At 42.0% G+C, this 22,280-nt stretch overlaps 3 protein-coding genes across 6 annotated transcripts; 2 read left to right on the top strand and 1 right to left on the bottom strand.

The window, feature by feature from the left end:
- Positions 1 to 884: 884 nt before the first annotated feature.
- Positions 885 to 7,483, bottom strand: aida (axin interactor, dorsalization associated). 2 transcript variants are annotated; one of them, XM_079572816.1, is made up of 11 exons: positions 7,147 to 7,483; positions 6,441 to 6,507; positions 4,780 to 4,833; positions 4,333 to 4,390; positions 4,195 to 4,258; positions 3,662 to 3,762; positions 3,486 to 3,494; positions 3,160 to 3,282; positions 2,713 to 2,835; positions 2,494 to 2,611; positions 885 to 2,418 (listed from the first exon to the last, which is right to left on the bottom strand). In XM_079572816.1, the coding sequence occupies exons 1-11, from the start codon at positions 7,251 to 7,253 to the stop codon at positions 2,319 to 2,321; spliced, it is 924 nt and encodes a 307-aa protein (XP_079428942.1). In that variant the 5' UTR covers positions 7,254 to 7,483; the 3' UTR covers positions 885 to 2,318. The 2 variants fall into 2 exon arrangements, with proteins under 2 accessions (XP_079428942.1, XP_079428943.1); XM_079572817.1 differs by lacking the exon at positions 3,486 to 3,494 and having other exon boundaries at positions 886 to 2,418; positions 7,147 to 7,482.
- Positions 7,484 to 8,718: 1,235 nt separating this feature from the next.
- rnf8 (ring finger protein 8, E3 ubiquitin protein ligase) lies at positions 8,719 to 15,418 on the top strand. 3 transcript variants are annotated; one of them, XR_013793691.1, is made up of 10 exons: positions 8,719 to 8,912; positions 9,069 to 9,197; positions 10,166 to 10,581; positions 11,469 to 11,661; positions 11,803 to 11,865; positions 11,940 to 12,029; positions 12,106 to 12,213; positions 12,333 to 12,537; positions 13,565 to 13,804; positions 15,302 to 15,418. XR_013793691.1 is itself a non-coding variant. In XM_079572757.1 (9 exons), exons 1-9 carry the CDS (start codon positions 8,799 to 8,801, stop codon positions 13,732 to 13,734), a joined length of 1,488 nt encoding a protein of 495 aa, XP_079428883.1. In that variant the 5' UTR covers positions 8,719 to 8,798; the 3' UTR covers positions 13,735 to 13,882. The 3 variants fall into 3 exon arrangements, 2 of the variants coding, with proteins under 2 accessions (XP_079428883.1, XP_079428884.1); XM_079572757.1 differs by lacking the exon at positions 15,302 to 15,418 and having other exon boundaries at positions 13,565 to 13,882; XM_079572758.1 differs by lacking the exon at positions 15,302 to 15,418 and having other exon boundaries at positions 12,333 to 12,544; positions 13,565 to 13,711.
- A 254-nt stretch (positions 15,419 to 15,672) lies between these two features.
- On the top strand, positions 15,673 to 19,030 carry drc5 (dynein regulatory complex subunit 5; the record flags this gene model as incomplete). The annotated part of the gene is made up of 4 exons (XM_079572778.1): positions 15,673 to 15,821; positions 16,924 to 17,492; positions 17,968 to 18,417; positions 18,866 to 19,030. Exons 1-4 carry the CDS (start codon positions 15,725 to 15,727, stop codon positions 19,028 to 19,030), a joined length of 1,281 nt encoding a protein of 426 aa, XP_079428904.1. The 5' UTR covers positions 15,673 to 15,724.
- Between the last annotated feature and the right edge of the window lie 3,250 nt (positions 19,031 to 22,280).

Genomic DNA, 22,280 nt, shown 5'->3' on the forward strand with positions numbered 1-22,280 from the left:
AGAAATCCAAACTAACAGCTTTGAGGACGGACCGGGCTGTGGACGTTAGTCCTGGATATACAGAGCATGTCCCACGTGTTACGTTCTGTGATTGTGACAGGTTAGAAACCGAATGAAACGATATGAAACTGTGGAGCCAAAGCTCTGAAGATGAACAGCTGCTTCTCACCACCGTCAGCGCCGGCAAAGGTAAGACTGGGTCCAGGGGCGTTGTGTTGCTCTGGTGTGGACGATGGTCTTTGTTTTGATATATATATATGTGATGTTACATTAGTTTTCATGTAGACGTTTCTATGCAACATTTGGTTGATGCAGTTCTGGGCGAAACAGAATTACTGAAGTTATTTTAACCAAGCCACGTTCCCTATACAGCCTGACTTAAAGTATTGTGCACAGAGCCCTATAAATAACCACTTCTAAGGGTAAAACTGAGTACAATTTCAATATTGTTCTATAAGAAAAGTTATTCTTAATTATAATGGTAAAGGTTTGAGAAAATTATTAGAAATTCATTTTGAATTTGACAAGTCTGGTAAATAAAATAAACAGTTTAGTTGATCACTATGTAAAAATTCTAGCTGGATCCTCGATGTAAAAATTCTAGCTGGATCCTCGATGTGTAGGGGTTTCTCAGAGCATAAGACTTAAGAGGTAAGCAAGACAAAAAAGGTTGGGAACCACCGCATTATTATTTTTTAAACTTGTATAAAGTCTCCTTGTATAATCAAACATTTGCATAAAAATCTCCAGAATACAGGAACAAACTTTTGGAGGATCTTCAAGGTCCCACTGGCTTTAGTTTCTTCTCTTTAGTCTTAATCAACTACACTTTGAACAATGTCTCTCCAAAGTTGACAACCCTGAATTCAACACACCAGTCAATAATTGTTACAGAATAAAACCAATTCTTTACATTAGAACATTTTTTTCAATATAAAATCTATGAATTGTGTTTGTCCGTTTTCTATTTGGTATCTTTAGTTCAAAATATGCCTTCAGTGCATTAAGTGTCAGATGACTGTGGACAAGCAGCGAAGGGGAAAGGTTTCATTTAACTTGATGTTAAAGATTATAGAGTGATCTTTGTGGTAAAGGCATCTCACATAAAAAACAGATAATATTGTGTGAAAAAGTTGTAGCGACGTGTGGATTGTGTCTGTCGCTCCCTGGTGGCGGGGGAGAGACGTGGACAGCACAAAAGGCCTTTGGCACATTGATACTGATATAAGTAGCCACAGTCATGAGCTGTGCTTCGTACTAAAGGCAATTGAGGAGCTGAAAGGGCCAACACGAGGCTATTGAATAAATATTTTAAATTCTATTGCAGCGTTTTAAGGGATAAAATCTGAATTATTGTATAGCAACGTTTATGATGGGAGCACCTGTTAAATACAAAGACATTTGTAAGACTCAATTTAGACAGGACTTCATTATCAACAAATCCTTCACTTGTTTTTTTGGTGAAAGTTTACTCAAAACCAAAACATGCAAGTTGTTTCTGCAGCGTCTTCGCTTCAGAATGAACGTGCGACTGCTCCGCCAATGTTTATCGTGAGGAATCCACCACATAATGTTAAATAAGCGCTCACCCAAAAGAAAGCCTGCATAATGTGACCTTTCCTTTTCTTGGGCCGATGCTCCTCGACCTCGGTTAAAAACACCCCATTTAGAAAACTATCATAAATAACCATTTTGGTTAGTGACATTGGATAAACGCTGTCCCTACGTGACCTGGACACTTCTGGAATAATATTTAGCTGGATCAAAGTCCACCGATTCACCGACAATACAAGCCGGAAAAGTTGTTGGCTTTAAGCACCTCTAGTGTTTCATCACGTGAAGGTGAGGAAGACTGGTCAGGAGTCCAAAAATCGTTTTTTAAATCCTTGCAACAGAACAAGGAGCCATTACTGTCACAAAAACAACGGCGTCGTAACAAGATTAGTCTGTAGAAGTCAGTGTAATCCGCTGTGTGTAGTCAAATGTGTCTGCATGCCAAGTTATATTCACGTGTGCTGAATGATTTGTTTTAAAAGAACAAAAAATGTCCCACGCTCCCAGCTCTATCTCATCTTATTACACAAGACTGACGACGCTCATTTCTCATTACAGACCGATCTAGTTATGCTGGTACGAATCTTCTTGCAACAATAATGCTCCACATGGACGGATGTACGAAAGTATTTGGCTGAGAAGAGATGGCAGAAGTAGATGACAGACGTTTTCAGTTCCCTTTTCAATAAGTGCTAGAACTGCAGCGTATTTGTATTGCTGAAGGATGAGGTGAACTGCACTGTGGATAGAGAAAATAACGGAACCTAGCTGTCCTTGTGCAGCGTCTGGTGAAGGTGAAGATAAAGAGGTTTCTTCGTTAACAGCTGCAGTTTCTTCCTCTTGTAGTCGGTGGGCTTCTTGTATCTGAAGCAAAGCGACACACTGTTGAGTTGACATGCAGCGGAGATCAAGGGACATCACGACTTTACAGAAACTTACAGTTCAATGACAATGGGACCTGGCTTGATCTCGTCCATTTCCATGAAGGCAAAACATTTGGTGCTGGTGAACCTCTTTTTAGGTTTGTAGTGCTTGAATTCAAAGAAGATAGCTGCGCCTGCAACACATGGCATATCATTCAGAAACTAAACGTGTAACTGAGTCAAGTGTTGAGTTGAAGTCAGTTGAAGTTGGGCAAACCCAGATCAGCATGAGCACCTTTAGGAAGTCTCTCCACGTGTTTCTGGACCTCCACGTCCACGTTGAAGTGAATGTAGGTGTCTTCTTTCCTGGAGGCTACGGGGGTGTCCTGCGCTGGGTTCAAGTCCACACCGTTCGCATCTGGATTGGAGGCGCAAAATCAAGTAAACTCCACAGTGTTCAGATGCAACTATTAAAAATAACGCCTATATTAGGTCTTTTTAGTCTCTTTGGTTGAAACACATATAAAATGCAAGAAAATGTTGATTTTGATGTAACTTTTGGAAATCTGGCCCACGGCCTTTAAGCCCGCAACAAACACATTAAAGGCCTGCAAACTCCTGGAGGGACTCAAAACAGTATTTTTATCACCAATACTAGTAAGTAAAACTGAACAAAAATAAACACAATAAAATAATTTGGGGGTTTTCTGCCCCATAATTCCAGCGTCTCCTGAGCCCATACCTTTGACAGTGAAGGTTATGTAGGGATCTATGCACTGGCCCGCGTCCTTCAGGCCGATCTTTTCTATCTTTATGGTGAGGAGTGTCATCCCTGGCTCTGACGGTAACCGCGGCAACAGGGTACCTGCAAGACAGCGACGGTCAGAAATGTGAGCGCTTGACCGGCACATGAAACAACAGATTACGAGGGTTAGGGTGCTACTCGTCTTTCATCAGGTTTGTTTTTACCGTGTTGGAAGGACATGTATATATATATTTTATTCCTCATGCACTGGTCGTTTTGATTTTGTTTCACCGTGTATGAAACCGGCGCCGCTGAAGCCGTACCTTGTGCCGCTTGCGTACGAACCCGGGGCAGGAGTGAAAGAAGAAGCCATGCACAGCACCCACAGAGAGACAAACTCAGAGTCAGACGCCATGCCATGACCAGCCCACAGCAACGTACAGAATAACAACGAAAAGGCCAGTGTAGCAGCGGGGCCCGGACAGCGGCAAGGACTCACCGGGAGCGCGGGGGGAGAACACGTCCGCCGAGCCGTGTCCCGCCGCCGCATCTTCCTCCTCCAGCTCCAAGTTCTCCTCCTCCCCAGGGGCAAGGATTTTACTGCGGACGCAATGGATTATGGGTCATCGTCAAAGTCACATTTATTTCTACGTTTAATAACTGTTAAATTAAAGTTTACCTGATAACTGTTTTGTGTTGAGAACATGCTTTCTACACTACATTTTACCTCCAACTTAATTTGTCTGATTTGTTCATTTTAGGCCTAATACACTCCAGAACAGTAGGTGGCGCTGTGCAGATCTACACTTTTACTCAAGTAATGAAATCCAGTACTAAATGTGTTTTCATGTTATTTCTTTCCTGCTTCACTGTCTACAAACGTCATTATTTACTTTCCTTTTCTCTCCACTCGTTTCCTCGTGCACATGTGCTCGGAACTTCTTCAAGCAACTCTTGGGAGTCGTTTTTTTTTTTTTTACCACACAGCGCTGACTAAAGCTTTATGTGACATATCAAAATGGTTTTTTTTACCGCGATGGCACCGGCTGCACGTCAAAGGGGAACTCCTTATTGAAGGTCAAGATGTTTGTAATAACTAGAGAAGAGAAAAAAAAGAAAACAGTCAGAACATATGTCGCATTTATCAGCGATTCCATTACGCAGACTTACTCGTCTCCAGTTTCTTCAGATCTTCCAACTTGAATTCCTCCTTTATTTGATTGTTGCACTACAAGAGACCAAACAAGCCACTGATGATAATAATACTGAATCATTTAGATTTAGATGATGACAATTTGATGACTATGACAAATTGCTTAACGTTTTTGTCTGAACTAATTTAACATATGGTGCTGAAATGAGTGAAATACTGCAAAAGTAGCATTTTATTCAGCCCTAATCAATAGCTTGGTTGCTTTGAATTTAACACCTTTTGCCTCATGCCAACAATCTTACACTCTTGTCAACACATCTCTGACCAGGAAGTGATTTTAACACCGGCCTCCTTAGTTGTTTATTTACCATGAGACATTTTCCCTTTTCCGGGCGCGTTCCTCCACTGTTAATATTCAACGCTAAAAGAGTCAAGTAAACCAAGATGGTGTGTCATCATCTTACCTGTAAACTGGCACCTCTCATTTCCAGACACGTCGCGATTTTCCCCAACGTTTTCTGGAACACACAACGATGCAAAACGATACACTCTAATCATTTCATAGTCAGAGCGTAGGTTTTGTCAAAAGGGCACCGTTTTTTGAAATGGCGCTACAAAAACAACAGAGGTTTCCTTAATCAGTCATACATTTACTTTCATCACGTCATAAAACTCAACAGGTGACTGATACTGTAGTAACTTTTAGTCACCGAATCTGGCAGCCCCAACACGTAAACTTAAACTCATGACCTAAATGTAAAAGAGGGTTTTAGCTGTCAATATATTAACCTCTTAACCCCCGCCTGAACCGAGCACATTTTCTCCAGTTCAGCTTTACCCAAATCTTAATGCTCTTCGACTGGAGCACACAGCCTCTGCAGACCTACAAAACTGATTGCGTTGCGGTCGCTGCGTTTTAGTCACATTTTTGTTGCGTTTCAGACTCTTTTTTTTGTTTGGTTATCGTAGTTTTTTTTTTTTTACTTGTTTTCGTTTTTTCTTCTTTTTTGGTCATGTTCTTGTCATTTTTTGTTGCTTTTTTGATGCTTTTTAATCATTTTTTTTGTCGCTTTTTAAATTGGGTTACTGGTGCTTTTACGGCACGTTTTTGTTGCTTTTTTTTGGTCACTTTTTTTGGTTGTAACTTCATCCTTGTTTTGGCTGCGGTTTAGATGCTTTGTTCAAGAAGCTCGGTTCAGGTGGGGGTTAAGAGGTTAACTTTACAATAGCTGATATTTCATTTTTAATCTTTTACCTTAAAAGGGACTATACGGGGTTTAAAATGTTAAAATGACTTATTTTCCTCCCCCTACATCAGGGGTGTCCAAACTTTTTTCATGGGGGGCCGCATATTGAAGCATACACGGGGTGAAGGGGCGTAGATCGGTAGTTAGTGCCGCAAAACCTTCGACTAGCAGAGGTTTAATTTGTGCCCCATACCTCTATTTAAGCTTAAAACCTTCATGCCAACTCAGTCTAACAGTAAAATGTTAGTTGTTAGGTTAGCATTGTATAGAATGATAATAAAAATAAAAAGGTCCATCTCTGGTGAAGAGGCCGAGGGCCACCATAAATTGGTCTGAGGGCCGCATTTGGCCTCCGGGCCGCACTTTGGACACCCCTGCCCTACATGTTCCGGCCATGTCCTAATGTGTAGGATGAGCTCAGACCTGTTCACCACAACTGCCTCTAAAATCCTGCACTGTTACTCAGAAAGTTGTCACTTTGGGTCTGAAGAGCCGTCATGCACGAGCTTAATATAGAAGCTGCAGTTACATGCATGACCTGAGGTGGCAGTAGTGAGCATAAAATGACCAACTTGCATCTAGACCCTTAACCGAGTGCATTTTCTCCAGTTCGGCTTTACCCAAATCTAAAAGCTGCTTGACTGGAGAGCTTATAGGCCTGTGTAACGCCTCATTTGAAAGCTAAGACCTACAAAACTGATCTAAACTGATGATTTCCCTCGCATTATTGCCGTGTATCACTTTTCTCACTTTCTTTTTCATCTTATTTTTGCCACTTTTTTTTCAGTTTTTGTCCATTTTATTTTGCTGCACTTTCATCCCTCTTTTGTTGCTTTCTTGTCACATTTGTGGCTTTTGTGTTGTTTTCGAAATCGTACCTTCTGTTCTTCACTGAAGCCTGTTGAATTGGTTGCCTGGACCTCCTTCTGCAGCTGTCTCGCCAGGCTAAATAAAAACAAAATAAGATATAAGACAAAATGACTGCAGATACAGCACTGGGTGTTCACACTCGTATCAAAAGAAAGAAAAAAAACATAATGTTGTGCAATATAGGGATGAGAGTGTTATACAATGGTAAACACAGTGGTCCAGTGTGAGAGCAGCATTCATCAGGAGGGTGTGGCTGACTATTTCTCAACACTCTGAGGAAAAATTGTCCTGTTTCTGCGCTGCATGACACACACACACACACACACACACACACACACACACACTACCCTCGCATCCTCGGAGGTTCCCCCCTCTTGTCAGGCCCCGCAGCTGATAAACAAGCCAAAAAAAAGTGACCGACAGGCAGGGGACGGGGCTGCAGCGCTCCGTACACACACACGCGCGCCTCTATTATGCGGTCACTACATCACGTCATGGATGCGCAGGCTTTATTTACTGGCACACACACTCGAGAACTTGTTACTGTGGAAGCATGCAGCTCATCTCTCTGAAACGAAATCCCCCAAAGAAGAAGAAGGGTCTGAGCCGAAAGGAAGGCGCGCAGAGGGCGTAACAGCCGCGCGTAAAAAAAAAAAAAAAAATAGAAAAAAAAAAAAGAAAAAAAAAAGGACACACATGTTGAACATCACTTACATTTGATACTCATCTATCGCCTCCACTAATTGTCCCCACGAGTCAAAGTCCGTGGCTTTCCTGAAACTGGCGTGCCATTTCTGGACAGTCTTGTTGACATCAGACATCGTGGCGGGGCGGCGGGGGCAGCAGCTGGCGGCGGCGGCGGCTCTCTATCAGGGCATAGCCACGTGAATGTTGTGGTCAGTCGCGGCGGGGTCCAGGGGCAGCGGTGGCGGCAGCAGCAGCGGTGGCCAAGGATCCCCTCGGTCTCACACATACACACAAGCATGCACACACACACGCACACACGCGCAAGCACAAGCAGCCCGGTGACACCCAGACCAAGCCCTGCTACAACAGCTCTGCACCGGAGGAGGACGCATCCGCAAGAGGAGGAAGTCCCGCCCGGCGCTTGGAGCGAGGGGAGGGGAGCGCGTGGTTTGCGACCCGGAGCGGCCCAGAAGCACTGCAACAGGAGGAGGCACGCTTGTTTCCTTTCCTTTTTATTTAAATTAGAAGACTTACTTCATCTGTAAAGCCCCGCCTTAACCGAGAGCATTTACTCCAGTTCCACTTCACCGACATCTTAAAAGCTTCTTGAAAAAAGCAATAAATTAGCGACAAAAACACAACAAAAAGGGACAAAAACGCGACAAAAAAGTGACACAAACGCGACAAAAAAGCGACAATAACACAACAAAAAAGCAACAGTGACACAACAAAAAAGCGACAATAACACAACAAAAAAACCACAATAACGCAACAAAAAAGTGACAAAAACGTGACAAAAAAGCGACAATAACACAACAAAAAAGCGACAATAACACAACAAAAAAGCAACAGTAATACAACAAGAACGCGACAATAAGACAACAAAAAAACACAATAACGCAACAAAAAAGTGACAAAAAAGCGACAATAACAACAAAAAAAGCGACAATAATGCAACAAAAAAGTGATGAAAAAGCAATTAAAAAAGCTTTCAAATTAGGCGTTACACTGGCCTATAGGTTGTAAGCTCCAGTCAAAAAGCTTTAAAGGGACTAGATGCAAGTTGGTCATTTTTATACTCACTACTGCCACCTCAGGTCATACGTGCAACTGCACCTTTTATATTAAACTCGTGCATGACGGCAGACCCCTTTAAAAACACCTTTTTGAGTGACAGTGCAGGATTTTAGAGCCAGTTGTGGTGAACAGGTCTGGGCTCATTCTACACATTAGGACATTGCTGGAACATGTAGAGGGATGAAAACACTTAATTTTAACATTTTCAATCTCCGTATCGTCCCTTTAAGATTTCGGTAAAGCCGAACTGGAGAAAATTAGGTCGGTTCAGGTGGGAGTTAAGAGGTTAATCTGTAACAATGGCATATGTCCCAGAGAGAGCTATAACTTGAACGACTACTAGCTCTACTTTTTTTTATTTATTACATTTTTATTACACATAACGCTAAATTTTTAATTAAATTAAAAATAATTTATAAATAATTTGCATTTTTATTGAAATCAAGAGAAGACGTTGCCATGGCAATCGCAATTATGACGTTTCAGACCGGAAGTATCTATTAAATACTTCCGGTGGCTCAATGGTATGAAACAAGACAGCGAAAAGTTGATATTTTCGTGCTGATATTGTTGCTTTTTTTGATATTCAGATGTGAGGTAACATGGATAAAGCAGCTACACAAACCCCGGTAACCGATGAAGAGGACACGGACGTTTTGTGTTTGATGAGAGTGGGCAAAAGTTCTGGCTGGCTCCGTTTGTTCGAAAACACAGAGGTGCAGTGTGTGTGTGTGCTAAAGTTGGCTAAATGGCTCACTTACTATTTTATGCTATAATACTTTTTCACCTGATTATCTTTACAAGCAACTGCAAAAATAGCGTCATGAACCGTTAAATTGTTTGCTGACATATGTATTATCGCTCATGTACAGGTCACCATTGGACGTGGTGTTGATGTGACCTACCAGCTCCTGTCTCACAGCTTTCCCCTGATGATCTCCAGGCTGCACTGCACTTTTAAACAGAGGGAAGACGGACAGTGGACAGTAACTGACAGGAAGGTAAACATCATTGAATGAGCGTTTGAGAAATGAGGACAAATGCAAAGGAACTCTCGACCTGTAAACCGACTAGGCTACACAAATCCCAAAATCATAGGTTTGAACCCAATTCAAGGCTCAAGGCTATTGAATTGATCACCTGGATGACCTGAGGATTTCAAAGCACTAGACAAGCATGATTGTTTTAATGTGAAGTTGGAAGGGTATCTCTATTAAGCTTAATCATGTCTGTTTTGGTTTATCTTTTGCCTGATTTTTTGTGTAATGTAACTGTGATGAAGCCACAAATAAAGAGGAAGAAGCTTAGATGAGTTTTGTCGGTCTTAGCTTTAAAGTTCAGTCGAGAGGCTTTTCGATTTGGGTAAAGGGGTTATGTGGACCACTAGATCAGTGTTTTTCAACCACTGTGCCGTGGCACACTAGTCTGCCGTGAGATATCGTCTGGTGTGCCTTGGAAAATGATCCAATTTCACCTAGTTGTTTTTTTTTTAAACAAATTCATTATTATCCGCAAATAATGTGTTTTCGAGTGTCTGTGCTGTCTAGAGTAGAGTAACCATGTAATAAATACTCCATGTTAGGTCGCTAATTTCTTTGAAACAAGAGAAATAGTGATGCATGGATGCGACAGGTGGCGGTGACTGTGGCACTGTGGCTAGTGAGACTATATGGTGTTCCTATTCAAGACACTTTGATGTGAACGACTGAATATAGGCTACAGGGTTACATTTTTTTTATATTTTCTGCTGGTGGTGTGCCTCATGAATTTTTCCATGAAAAAAATGTGCCTTGGCTCAAAAAAGGTTGAAAAACACTGCACTAGATTCTGTCTAATTGAATGTTGTTGTGGGTTCATGTGGTTTTGAGAACAATAACTGTCGCCATTTCACTGATCTGTCACTTCATTTAAGAAAAAACAACAAATCCAAATGGCACGACCTTACCCAGAGCTGTTTATTTCCCCACAGAGCATGAATGGAGTGTGGGTGAATCGATGTCGCCTTGTTGTAGAGAAACCCCACCTCATCCAGCCCGGAGACTCCATCCAGCTGGGCGTCCCCGTGTCAGGAGACCTCGTGGAGTTCGACTACACTTTGGTTGAAAGGCCACTTAAAGATGTTAAACCTTTTCTGGAAAGAAATTGCACTAAAGCCACACACCTGTTTAAAAAGGCCAAAAGGAAAATGGCAGAGGAAACGGAGGCTTCCACGTCTTCCAAACCTAAACTGTACCGCTCGTCTGGGACAGATACGTCGTCAGCGCAGGCCTGTCCGCTGCCTGCAGACGAAGGAGAACAGAGGTGCAAACAGGACACGAGGCTTAGCAGAATCACTCCTGAGGTCAAAGCAGATGACACTGCGGGGGACATGGACAACTTACAAGTGTAAGCTACTCACTATGACTTGTCAAAAACACTATTTTAATTGTCTCAATCAGTGTTCATTTTGACAACATATTTTAATTTAGTTTTAGCGTTAGTCATTTGATGAAAATGTCAATTTTAGTTGAGATTTAGTCAAATAATTTTCTTACATTTTAATCTAGTTTTTTAAATCTCTTTAGTCTCTTCTGTTCATTTTTATTTAGTCTTATTTTAGGCAACAATAATATCTTCACATTTTAGTCACTGTTTTCGTCTCATAAAAAATAATAATTTAGTTTTAGTCCAATTATAATCAGCCAAAATTTTACTTTGACTAAAATTATGACAAAATATTTTAGTCAACAAAATTAAAAATGTTCTCAACAAAATGGAGTTGCTCCATGTGGCTTCATCATGTATAAAACCCGCTAACCTTGTAGTTTAACATGCTCCTGGTGGAGGCCAATATTGTTAGCCTCCAGGCTAATTGGGTTTAGGATCAATGCTACTTCCGTGTTGACGATCACTCATAGCGGCGGTCTCTCTTTTTCACAAATGTCGGCGTGCACTAAATACTGCAAGAGAGAAAAATGTACTTAATTATACCACAAGTATTTAAGTATGTACAGCACTCAAGGATGTGGTTCATGTGTGTACTTTGTCATATATACCTTTGTAAAATATTACCCCCCAAGCCCCAAGTTTGTTTCCTTACGCTTAAACCTCATTTGTAAGCTACTTTTCATGTGATTTGTTATTTATTGCCACATAACCTATTTCACTGATGGAATTATTTACAGAAATCGCTTATTACAACTATAGGTTTTCAGTTTTGTTTTATACTTTAAATAGAACCCCAAGCCTTTGTAGAACATGGATGGATCACTCTAATGTGTCTTGTTATGCAGGTTCAGCCAGAACATCTTGATGCTGAGGGAGCAGGTGGATAGCACGGAGAAGCAGGTGGCTTCGCTGGAGGGACAGCCCAGTCCGAGCGCTCCCTTCAGGGAGCTGCAGAGCCAACTGGAGACGCTCCGAGCCAAGACGGACAAGATGAAAACATTAGAGAAATCTTTTAGTGAAGCGAAAAGGCAGCTAGAGGTGAGACAACTGTCGAATAATGTATTTTCCGGACTATAAGTCGCACCTCTCCAGCCAAACTACTGACTTGTACCCCGGTGAATACGGTATAATCAAAAGATTTGTTAAAAAAGAATAAATTCAGCGTATCTTGATGTTAAGGAACAAAAGACACAACAAGAAGAAGAACATCTTAAAAAGAAACTGGAAGATGCATTACATGAAGTAAGGGCGACAGTTCATCAAACCCGTGTGCTTGAAGAAAGCTTTTTTTGATAATTTTTCTCATTCTTTTCAAGCAAAAAAAGGTCATAGATGAACTTGCCCTCTCACGCAAAGGCTTTGAGGAGAAGCTTCTGGCCAAAAACAAGGAGCTGGAAGTGACGAAGGTTTGATATTTGACTTTGAAAGAGTAAAATTATGTTTGTGTATCGTGAGTAAAGCCGACGTGTGTTTGGGCGACAGGAGGAGAAGGAAAAGGCCCGTGCCCAGAGGGAGGAGGTGGTGACCCAGGTGACGGAGGTCCTGGAGAATGAACTGCAGTGCATTATATGTTCAGAGCTCTTCATAGAGGTAAGATGGCGGTCCAGTTCGGCTTTACCCCAATCTAAAAGAAGAAGAATCGAATCGTTCCGTCCATATTGCTTTGGCATTTCAAATTAGGCCTTAACCCCCTTTGTTGTTTTCCCCAGGCCGTGATATTGAACTGCGCCCATGGTTTCTGCTTCCGCTGTATCCAAGCCTGGCGCAAGAAGAAAGAGGAGTGTCCCATCTGCAGACAGGCCATCCAGTCCCAGACGCGCTGCCTGGCCCTGGACAACTGCATCGACCGCATGGTGGAGAACCTCAGTCTGGAGATGAAGACCCGGAGGCAGCAGCTCGTCAATGAGAGGAAAGGTGAGAGGTGGGTCCGTGTTTCTGTGCACCAATCTGAGACTTGACCTGATGTATTGTTAATATTGTGGTATTTATTTCTCGTTTGTGAGTAGCACTTTTCTGTACAGCACAGTATGGAATGGAAAAGGCATATTACCTAAAAGTGATACATGGAAATATATCAAAAAGATCACAAACTTACTTTTGATGGGAATAGGATTCAATACTTTGACAACATTTTCACAAGAACTTAGTTAGCACAATGATTTTTCTGAATTTTCTTTTGAAATAAATGAATAATTATTTATCTGCCCTTCTTCTCTTGGTCAGCTGTAAGCCTGTATTCGATTTCTGCGGTGAATGATTTATGCCTCGTCACGGGCCGGTCCTGTAGCATTAATATCTTTGTGACAGCAGAGGGAGCTCCCAGTGCCGCGTTCACGCTGCATTTGTCAAACCAAAACCACTGCACGTCCTTGACTCCTCAGACAGGACCCACGGACTAATGCTCTCCGCTCCCTCTGACCACAGCCTTTTCTCTGTTAGAGATGTCCTCCGCTGCAAGGTTATTGTTTTTTTCCCCCATTTTTAAAAGAGCTAGTTTTGAAAAATGGAGGCTTTAAGGCAGCGTGGGAAGTAGTCGGGAGTATTAGCGACTGACTGGCCTTCGCTCAAGTGTTAAAGCTCCAGGGCATGTTTAAAAAGCAGCAACTCCATGGAGACGAGATTTTTATGTCCCACTCTCAGGAAAGTTACAGGTCAGGTGTGTGAAGAGACGACCTGCTCACACTAAAGGCACAAGGTTTTATTTTAGGTATTTTACACCAATAAAAACAACCATAATTAGATGAATGCTTGTATTTTATTACATGTATTGGGTGAAATGTTTAAATAACTTGTTTTTTTTGTTACTGTGTCATGAATTTCTGATTTGTTTTTCTGTTTCTCCACAAAGAAGCTATACAGGTATTTTGTTATGTGGTTTTGTCCACTTGGGGGCGACATTTGCTGTCGCTATCTTTGCTTATGTTCTCATGATTTGTTGCAGGAGTCGTAGCGCCCCCTCCTGAAGTGTTGGTGATCCCAGATGAGGACAGTAGTGTGATCAGTGAGCCAGAGGCGGTGGCTCTGGAGGAGGATGAGGAGGAAGACCCAGTGCTTGTGATCAGCAGCCCCAGCTCCTCCCTGGAGACTCTGGACTCCGAAGACCAGAGCTGAGCTTTGCGGTCGATGATAGCATAATTCTCCTGGACTATATATGCAAAACCTTTTCAAACAGATGTGTAAGGTACTCCCGCTATGGCCTCCTCAGAAAAAGGGTTCATAATTTATCCGTTCTGCTGTTGTAAGTAATAAAGTTCTTTTTCATGTTTCCCACTGCCTCTGAAATATATTCAACACTTTACAAGCCACACTGCAGAACATTCTAGGTCATGTGGAAGTAACTAAACTTTGTACTTTATCCAAATGATGGAGAGGAGCTGATGCTGTCCTGCTCCCTAAAAAGCTACAAGTCAGGTCTGAAAAACAAGTCTTGCAATGCAAACGTATTTTTAATTTTTTTTTGTTTTTGTTTTTTCTCACATCCATAACCTCTTAATCCCCACTTTAACCGTACCCAGTTTTTCCAGTTCGGCTTTACTCAAATCTAAAAGCTTCTGGATTGGAGCTTACAGCCTATATGTGTAAAGCCTCATTTGAAAGCTAAGACAAACAAAACTGAGCTAAGATTTTTCCACATGATGTCGCTTTTTTTTGTCACGTTTTTGTTACATTTTTGTAACTTTTTTGTAACTTGTCGTTTTTTGTAGAAAATGGGCTCGGTTTAGAGGTTAATGAAATAATTGCTTTAGTCTAGCCGTAACTCAGACTCATTTAAGGTTTGACAACATTCATAAACAAAACAGGAGACTTCGTTACATACAGATTAGGATTTCTGATAGCTAATATCATCCGCCTGTCTTTCTGCATATCTTGTGTGTGTGTGTGAGTGTGTGTGTGTGTGTGTGCGTGTGTGCGTATGTGTGTGTTCCTTGGTGCATTGGCTCTCCTCCACCTGTTCTCCTCGACAACAAATGTAGCTTCCCCTGGTCCATCTGTGCACTCTGAAAACCCAAATGGTATTCACAGCATGATACTTTACTCTGCAGCAGCTCCACCCTTCTATAAAATAAAACATGACAAGCATTTTGAACATCAAAGAACGAAACAGAGTATTTTGGTGGAGTCAGGCAATCTTCAGTTCTAATATTTCCATAGTAGTGGTTATAGTATAGTATAGTTTGGTAGTGATTTATGTGTTTTCCTCCCATAGGTTTATATCAAGCCCTGTTACTTAACCTCCTAACCCCGGCTTAACATTTTATCCGGTGCGGCTTTACCCAAATGTGAATGTTTACAGCCTATAGGCCAGTGTAACGCCTCATTTGAAAGCTAAGACCTTCTTTTTGTTTTGTCACATTTTTGCTGCGTCGTCCCTTTTTATTATTGCTTTTCTGTTGCGTTTTCATCACATATTTTTGTCGCTTTTCTATGACTTTTGTGGCTTTTTTGTGGGGGTTTTTAATTGTTGTTGCACTTATAACGCTCTCTGTTGCTCTTTTGTGGCTTTTTTGTTACGTTTTTGTCACTTTTCATCATTTTGTTTTTTAAATTTGGGTAAAGCCAAACTGGATAAAGAGTGCTCGGTTCAGGTGGGGGTTGAGAAGTTAAAACGTGCGAATTCGCATTTATTGTGGTTTTCACTTTATTCTAATGCGATTTATTGGCAGATATGTGATTTCAGACGCTCCGTAAAGTGCACGCGTGCCTTACCGTTTCCATGGTGACACGTTTTTCTACAGTAACGTGCTTTGAAAAAAACTTTCGTCAAACTTTTGCTGGTATCAAGTTTACGTTAAAGGTAAGAAGTAATATCTACATCTCTAATGCATGGCGTTTTTTCTGCGAATTGACTTGAATAAAACAAAGGTGTTTTAGCATTAGCAACAACCGCCTAAATGTGTAAGCTAGTTAACGTTAACCTTTAACCTAGCAACTGTCAAATTAACGTTCAATGTCCTTTGTCATCTAAAATCATAAGCAGTGGTAAACACAAACTACTGTGGGCTATAAATGATCATTTTTTTGATATGTGACATTTATTTATTTAGAAATGACAGAGTGCTCTCATGCCTTGGGGCTCAACCAGAGTTCCCCCAACAAAAACATGAGGAGGATCATCGCTGAAGACCCCGACTGGTCCCTGGCTCAGGTGCCTTGTCTATCCAAGCTCTGCCTGCAAACTATCATGAAGAACATTGGAGGTAAAGTCTATTATACAAACACAATACACCTTAGCCTTGGCCGAGTGCATTTTCTCCAGTTCAGCCTTACCCAAATCTAAATGTTTACCGCCTATATAGCCTATACTAGACCTGCAAATCTGATGTAAATGGATTATTTCCCCTTGTGTTGTTGCCATTTGTCGTCACTTTTTCTTTACATTTTTATCTCTTTTTCATCACTTTTTTGTTGTGTTTTCATCTTTGATTTCTTCTTGTTTTTGTTGCAATTTATGCTTTTTTTTCAAGAAGCTTTTAGTGCCAAACTGGAGAAAATGCGCTCCGTTCTGGCGGGGATTAAGAGGTGAATAGTAGTTGACGCAAAGTAAGACAGAGCTGATCCAACAAGATTTTTTTCATTCACTGCTGGCCAGCAATTGAAATTTAAATAAATGTTTCTTTGCTTGTGACAAAGAAGACCTCGACTTATTAGGAACATCCTCTGGTTCAGACACTCTTTTTCATTTGGCCTAAATAATGTTACAATACAATAAAACATGTGTGATGCACAGCTGCTTTTGGCAGACATTTGAAGTGTGGTGCTATTAATGTGGCTCCTCCCTTCAATACAATCACATTCACACAGGCTACAGGCAAGATGGGACACAAGTCCCCACAGGAACAGGAAGCAGTCTATGGATTAATCCTAAATCAAGCACTTTACTGAAAACATAAATCTAAATTATTAATTCATCATCATTTGTATAACGTGAAGTAGCAGATAAAGCCACTGTGAAATGTCTGAATGATTTTCTGCCTTGTGAAACAAAGAAAGCTGCCAATTTGGTATGATTTGGCATATGAAGAAACGATGCATGTCTGGTCTGTGGCCTTGTATGTTCTTTTCATTATACAGCACTGCACTGAAATCCATAGTGCTGCGATTGAACAGTGAGCAGGATCAATACCCACTAACCCATTTACTGTACATTGGTCCAATAATGACCTTTCTTTTCTCATAACAAAATCATTAAATTACTTAAGTGAAAACATTAAAACTAGTAAAATCCAAAAATCCCCCAGGCCATTGACTCCCATGAGGTAATTGAAATGCTACATCACCTCGTTGTCTTTCCACTTTCAGTTCTGCCCATATATGACCAGCTGAGCCCAGCAGAGCAGAAGTTCCTCCAGGAGAAGCTGCCTCTGACCGCGCCCCTTACGGTGACGGCCAACCTGATCCCTGACGGCGTGTACTGGCAGCGCCGGTGCAACGAGCTCTGGGACCTTTGCGACGTCTTGGACTACGGCAAGAGCTGGAAGAGGATGTTTTTTGAGCGATACTTGGAGGGCCTGATCGAGCTCTTCATCCCCGGAGCGTCGGAGCCCCACAGCGTCCTCGCCATGGTGCCTCTCTGCAAGAACTACGTCCAAAGGCTGAACATCACCCAGCTACTGCCGCCCATCAGAGAGGCGCGCAGGGAGGAAGAGGAGGAGCGGTTCGAGCTCAACAGCCCCGAGGATGACGATAAACCCACTCTCGACCGCTTTAACTTCAGTATTTTATTAGAAAAGCTTGTTCGTCTGGAAGAGGTCCACCTGAAGTACACGGTCAAGCAGTGCGGCATGAACTTTGAAAGGGGGATGTTCGAGATGACGCAGAGTGACTGTGAGACGCTCGCCCAGGCTCTGAAGTCCTGCAAGACTCTTAAGGTCACAGTTTATATCACATTTATTCTCTTTTCCCTTTGAATGTTCACTTAAGTTGTTAAGTTGTCTTGCAGAGAGGAAAGTTGGTAAGGTTTTTTTAATATCCATGCTCAAAAGCAAACCAATTTATGTGTAAATAATTGATCAGCAAATTAAAACTTCAGTACATTTAGCATTGGGTGGATTAAAGAATGTTTCTTACAGTGCAGCCAATAGTCCAGTGCTTGAGACGGCTGCACATTTGACATAACACTGTTGTGTCTTCAGAGTCATAGGTTTAAGTCTCGGGGCCGTTAATATGCTCTTTTTACTCCTTCACCCACTCTGCTCTGTCCGGTCTAACAAAGCCTATGGGCCCCGGGTGAGGAGTCCAAATCCTTCTGTACTGCACACCGAAAGCCCGGTTTAGAATGAGCTCCTATGAGGAGAAGAGGGTGGATTTAACTTGGTTGATTGTTTCCATTGTTTTGTATTGCAGGTCGTGCATCTCTACCTAAGCGTTGTGGACGACGGCCAGTGTCGACTTCTGGTTAAGAACCTTTTGGACCACCCCTCTTTAACCACTCTGGATTTCAGTTTCAACGTCATCTCTGACAGGGGGGCCAGAGCCATCGGCAAACTCCTCACCTGCAGTAAACTGCAAATCCTCAACCTCTACAGCAACATCATCAGCAACCACGGGGCTAAAGCCATCGCCCACGCCCTTTCCACCAACTCCACCTTAGAGCACCTCAGTCTTGGCGGGAACTGTGTGGGGGATGAAGGAGGGCAGTACTTGGCCAATGCTCTGCTGAAAAACACTTGCCTGAAGACATTGGACCTGAGCGGGAACGATGTGGCCGAGCAGACAGCCTGGGCCATCTCCAATCTGCTCATTCACAATACCACCTTAACAACCATCAAGCTGGTCAACACCAAACTGGGAGTGGTGAGTTTAACTGTGACTGTGGTGGAATGTCTTTTAAACCTTTTTGTTGCAGTGGAAAATATGCCCGAAACCTGAAAGCAAAGTCGACGCGCGTTATTTAAAGACCTTATACCGTAAAGTCTGGCCATAGGGCGCCTCAAAAATCACTCCCACAGCAGAAATATAATACACAAAGTACCACTGTGCATTGAATAGGGCTAGCACTCTCCCATCAGGAAGATTAGACATGGGATATAGGAGCTGTATCCACGTTTGTGCCAATTAGACAGGGATTATTTATTTCATTTACTACCGTCAAAGTCAATTATATTTGAAGCACTCGCTGAAAATGAGAACTGCACAGTGCACAGCTTCGAGACCCCTTGGACTGCACAAATTCAAATCACTGTTTGCAGACCGCAGCTAGTACAGCCATTTAATTAAAATTCATGTTTTGATTTTTTTGCAGGATGGAGGTAAAGCTCTTCGCGAGGCCATGTCCAAGAACACCTCTGTGATGGAATTGGACATAATGCTGACAGGCATGGAGGAGAAAGACGTGGACTTCATAGACAAGGTGCTGTGGGCCAACAGAGACCGAGCCCGACAACAGCCGGGCGACAGTGTGGAGTGACAGGCTGCACCTCTGGATATGAAATAAAAAACACATTGAACACATCCACTGGTCTCTATTTAGTCCACAAGCTGATCGTAAAGGCTTTATAAGTATTAGCATTATGCAGTAATCAGTAATCACAGCACTGGTCATTGAGAGACGATGTGGACAAGCACCACCCGGACTGGACCGCTCCCTGGCTCTGACACGTACTCATATACAACACTGTTAGAGAAATAACAATGGTGTTCGAGAGGATAGATGAATGACAGGCAGCAGTCTGGATGTCTTATGCAGGAGAAGTTTATTTACCATCGGTGCGGGACCCGGAGACATGAACTCGAGACATTGCGCTAGTCCTACCATTCAAGTCTGTCTATGCTTCCACATGCTGTCTATGCTTCTGTCTATACCCTCTCAGAGCCTCATACTGATACGCAAGCATTCAGTGGCAGAGAGTGGTCGCCTGAGCACCACAGTCAAGGCTATGACAGAGATAGTACGACTGTACAGCCTGACCCAGTATGATAAATAGCGATTTAATGTTATCCTCTAACAAACACCAGTTCTCATAATCTTAAGAAAAGTTAAATTAGGATTCTTTCTAAAGGGGCCATACTGCCTTTGCTCTCCCCGACCCTGTCAGACCTCAGAAGTTAAGCAGAGCAGGGCCTGGTTGGCACGTGGATGAGAAGCCTGGGTGAATTTCGTATTTAGCTGTGGCTTCTGAAAAAGTGCTATAGAAGACTAATGCATGATTTTTTAACATGCAACATTCAAATTATAACGATGTAAGCTGCTCTTCGTGTCTGCGTATCCATGAATGAGTGATAATATAAGGTGTTTTTCTGCTCTGCTTGAGGTCAGCGTTACAGCCCAGTTTGAACCAGCCCTCCTTCCCTGTCAGGTACCAAACTTGGCTTACAATATGAAAGTCGTTTGATTTCTCTGTGTAAACTCTATTAAATATTTTCAGGCCCACTCATGGTGTCCTCTGTACTGGTGGTCAACGCAACAAACAGCAACTCGCAGTAAGACTTTGCGCAATCCTTTGTGAGTTCCTGCGATTTGGATTACACATCACCTTATTCTGTGATAACATAATCATTTGGACATATACCGCGCAGCCCTCTTGTAAACTCTTTAAGGGTCTGATAGTTGCTTTCTATGTGTCAGAAACGACTAAAGGTTAACTGTGAACAATAATGAAAACATGTGTGTTGATCATTAAGAAAGTCAGAAAAAAAATGAGTTGAGCAGACTTTATTTCGCCTCTTGTTGACAATTTGACATTGTTCCTGGAGCCGACTCCTTTTCATTTTTTTAGTGTAACCAAAAATTGTTCATTCTCAGTCTTATAAAACCGACAGAACGGAACTAATTGAAAAAGAAGCAAAAGCAAAGTCACTCTGCAGTGCTATACGACGAACATAATACTGAAACGTGATTCCCAAATGGTGCATCTAAAAGTGGATTGTGGGCAGCTTCAATGCAAGTATTCTAGCTTCACTTTCCTATTATTGTTGTCCTCGTATTGTTTTTGTGGTCAGATTTGTGGTAAAAAATGTCAGGGGACTTCAAAGCACTTAAGCTTCGCCAACAATGTACAGAAAGATGTAAGATATCCATGTCTTTCTGTATCATTTATGTCAAATCACCTAATTTCTACTAAACATTAATCACTAAAATCCAATATCTATTATTCTAACTACTTGATTCTATTTAAAGCCATACTGCGGAACATTCCTGGTTATACGTCACAAAAAGCAAACAAACATGATCAGCAAGACACTAACAATGTGTGAAATGTTTTGCAGTATGCTTTAAAGAACAGCACTAATTCATTCAGTTCTATCATCTAAAAATACCCACAATTCAATATCAAAAGACTGGCCCTTCAGTTAAAAAGTACATGTCATTACAAGCCAAGACACATCAATAAAAAGAAAATTAGAGGCCCAATGATGCAAACTTCAGCCAAAAGGGGACAGTAAGAGTGATCATTTGTGGATTGTTGACAGGGTACCACTGCTGGGTGTTGTGATCATGGATGTAAGGAAAGACCCGGATATGGTACCGCCCCCTCAGACCTGCCCAGAAAGGATTACTTCACAGACCGTCAGCCTTCAAAAAGGTTGGATCCTGTTGCGATAAATTGCAGTTGATATCAATATGTCTTTGACCTTTTAGTGGCCCGGCGGATGCTTGCTAACCACCCAAGTCCTATAGGATGCTCCAGGATCAATTGTTTTTTTGTGTTTTCACTGCTGATTGAACCATAATCATTCCGTTCCATTCCGAAAACTTACCAGAAATCCTAAAAAAGCATCTTTTGCATCATAGGAGCCAATGGGAAGGAAAGTAAATGACGCCAAGCTAGCCACCCATACAGCCCCTGGATCAAATACGCACTAATATCAACAGGGGCGCTCCATCAGAAGAGCACAATGGCCTCGCCTCTGAAAACTAGTAAAATACATTGGAAATTCCAGCATGTCTGTGGATTTTGGCTGCTAATACCTGGCAACCCTGGTGCGCATGCGTCAGTTGTTGCCAGGGGAATGCAGTGCACATGCCCAGTGGCTCCAATAATGTGGAAACAAACACAAAAGTAACATGGAACGATTGCAATCAGTACACCATTATTTACGCAGTTGAAAATACATTTAAAGTAACTAACAGGCCAGTAGTGTCACCCAAAAGGAAATGAATTCTATTAAGAGGATGAAATGTTCCGCAGTGTGGTTTTAAGATATAAAACGGTAAATATCCAGAAGTGTTTTAAAAAGCCAGTATGAAACAAAACATGCCTCCTATTCCAGGGACTAATGCAGATGTTTACTATTCTTAGAAAATCCGATGGCTTTGACTTTAGCCCGGGTTAAGTTGCAGAAAACATATCTGCTAATGATCTGCTTGAGTGTAAGTTTCCCAGCAGCCCTGGGGAGACGGGTCTGCTGAGTGCTGAATGTCACCGTGCTTACAGGAGACCAAGAAACGAAATCGCGAGAATTGTTTTAACTCCTTTTTTCTTATTTACTGAACTTACTCTGTGACGTTAGCCAAAATCAATATTTAAACAGTAGAGAAGAGAGCGACAGAACAACCCCTGTAGTATCTAAATGCTTTTATGTAAATGATAACTCCAGTGTTTTAAGTTTGAAAGTCTCCACTGGTTTATTATTATGGAATTGAGCAGCCCTATACCCCCCTAGAGTCAGAGAAAGCGCATACTAATCTAGAGTCTGCCGATTCAAAGTGATCCCGT

Source organism: Gobius niger (assembly GCF_951799975.1).
Source record: "Gobius niger genome assembly, chromosome: 15".
NCBI lineage: Eukaryota > Metazoa > Chordata > Actinopteri > Gobiiformes > Gobiidae > Gobius > Gobius niger.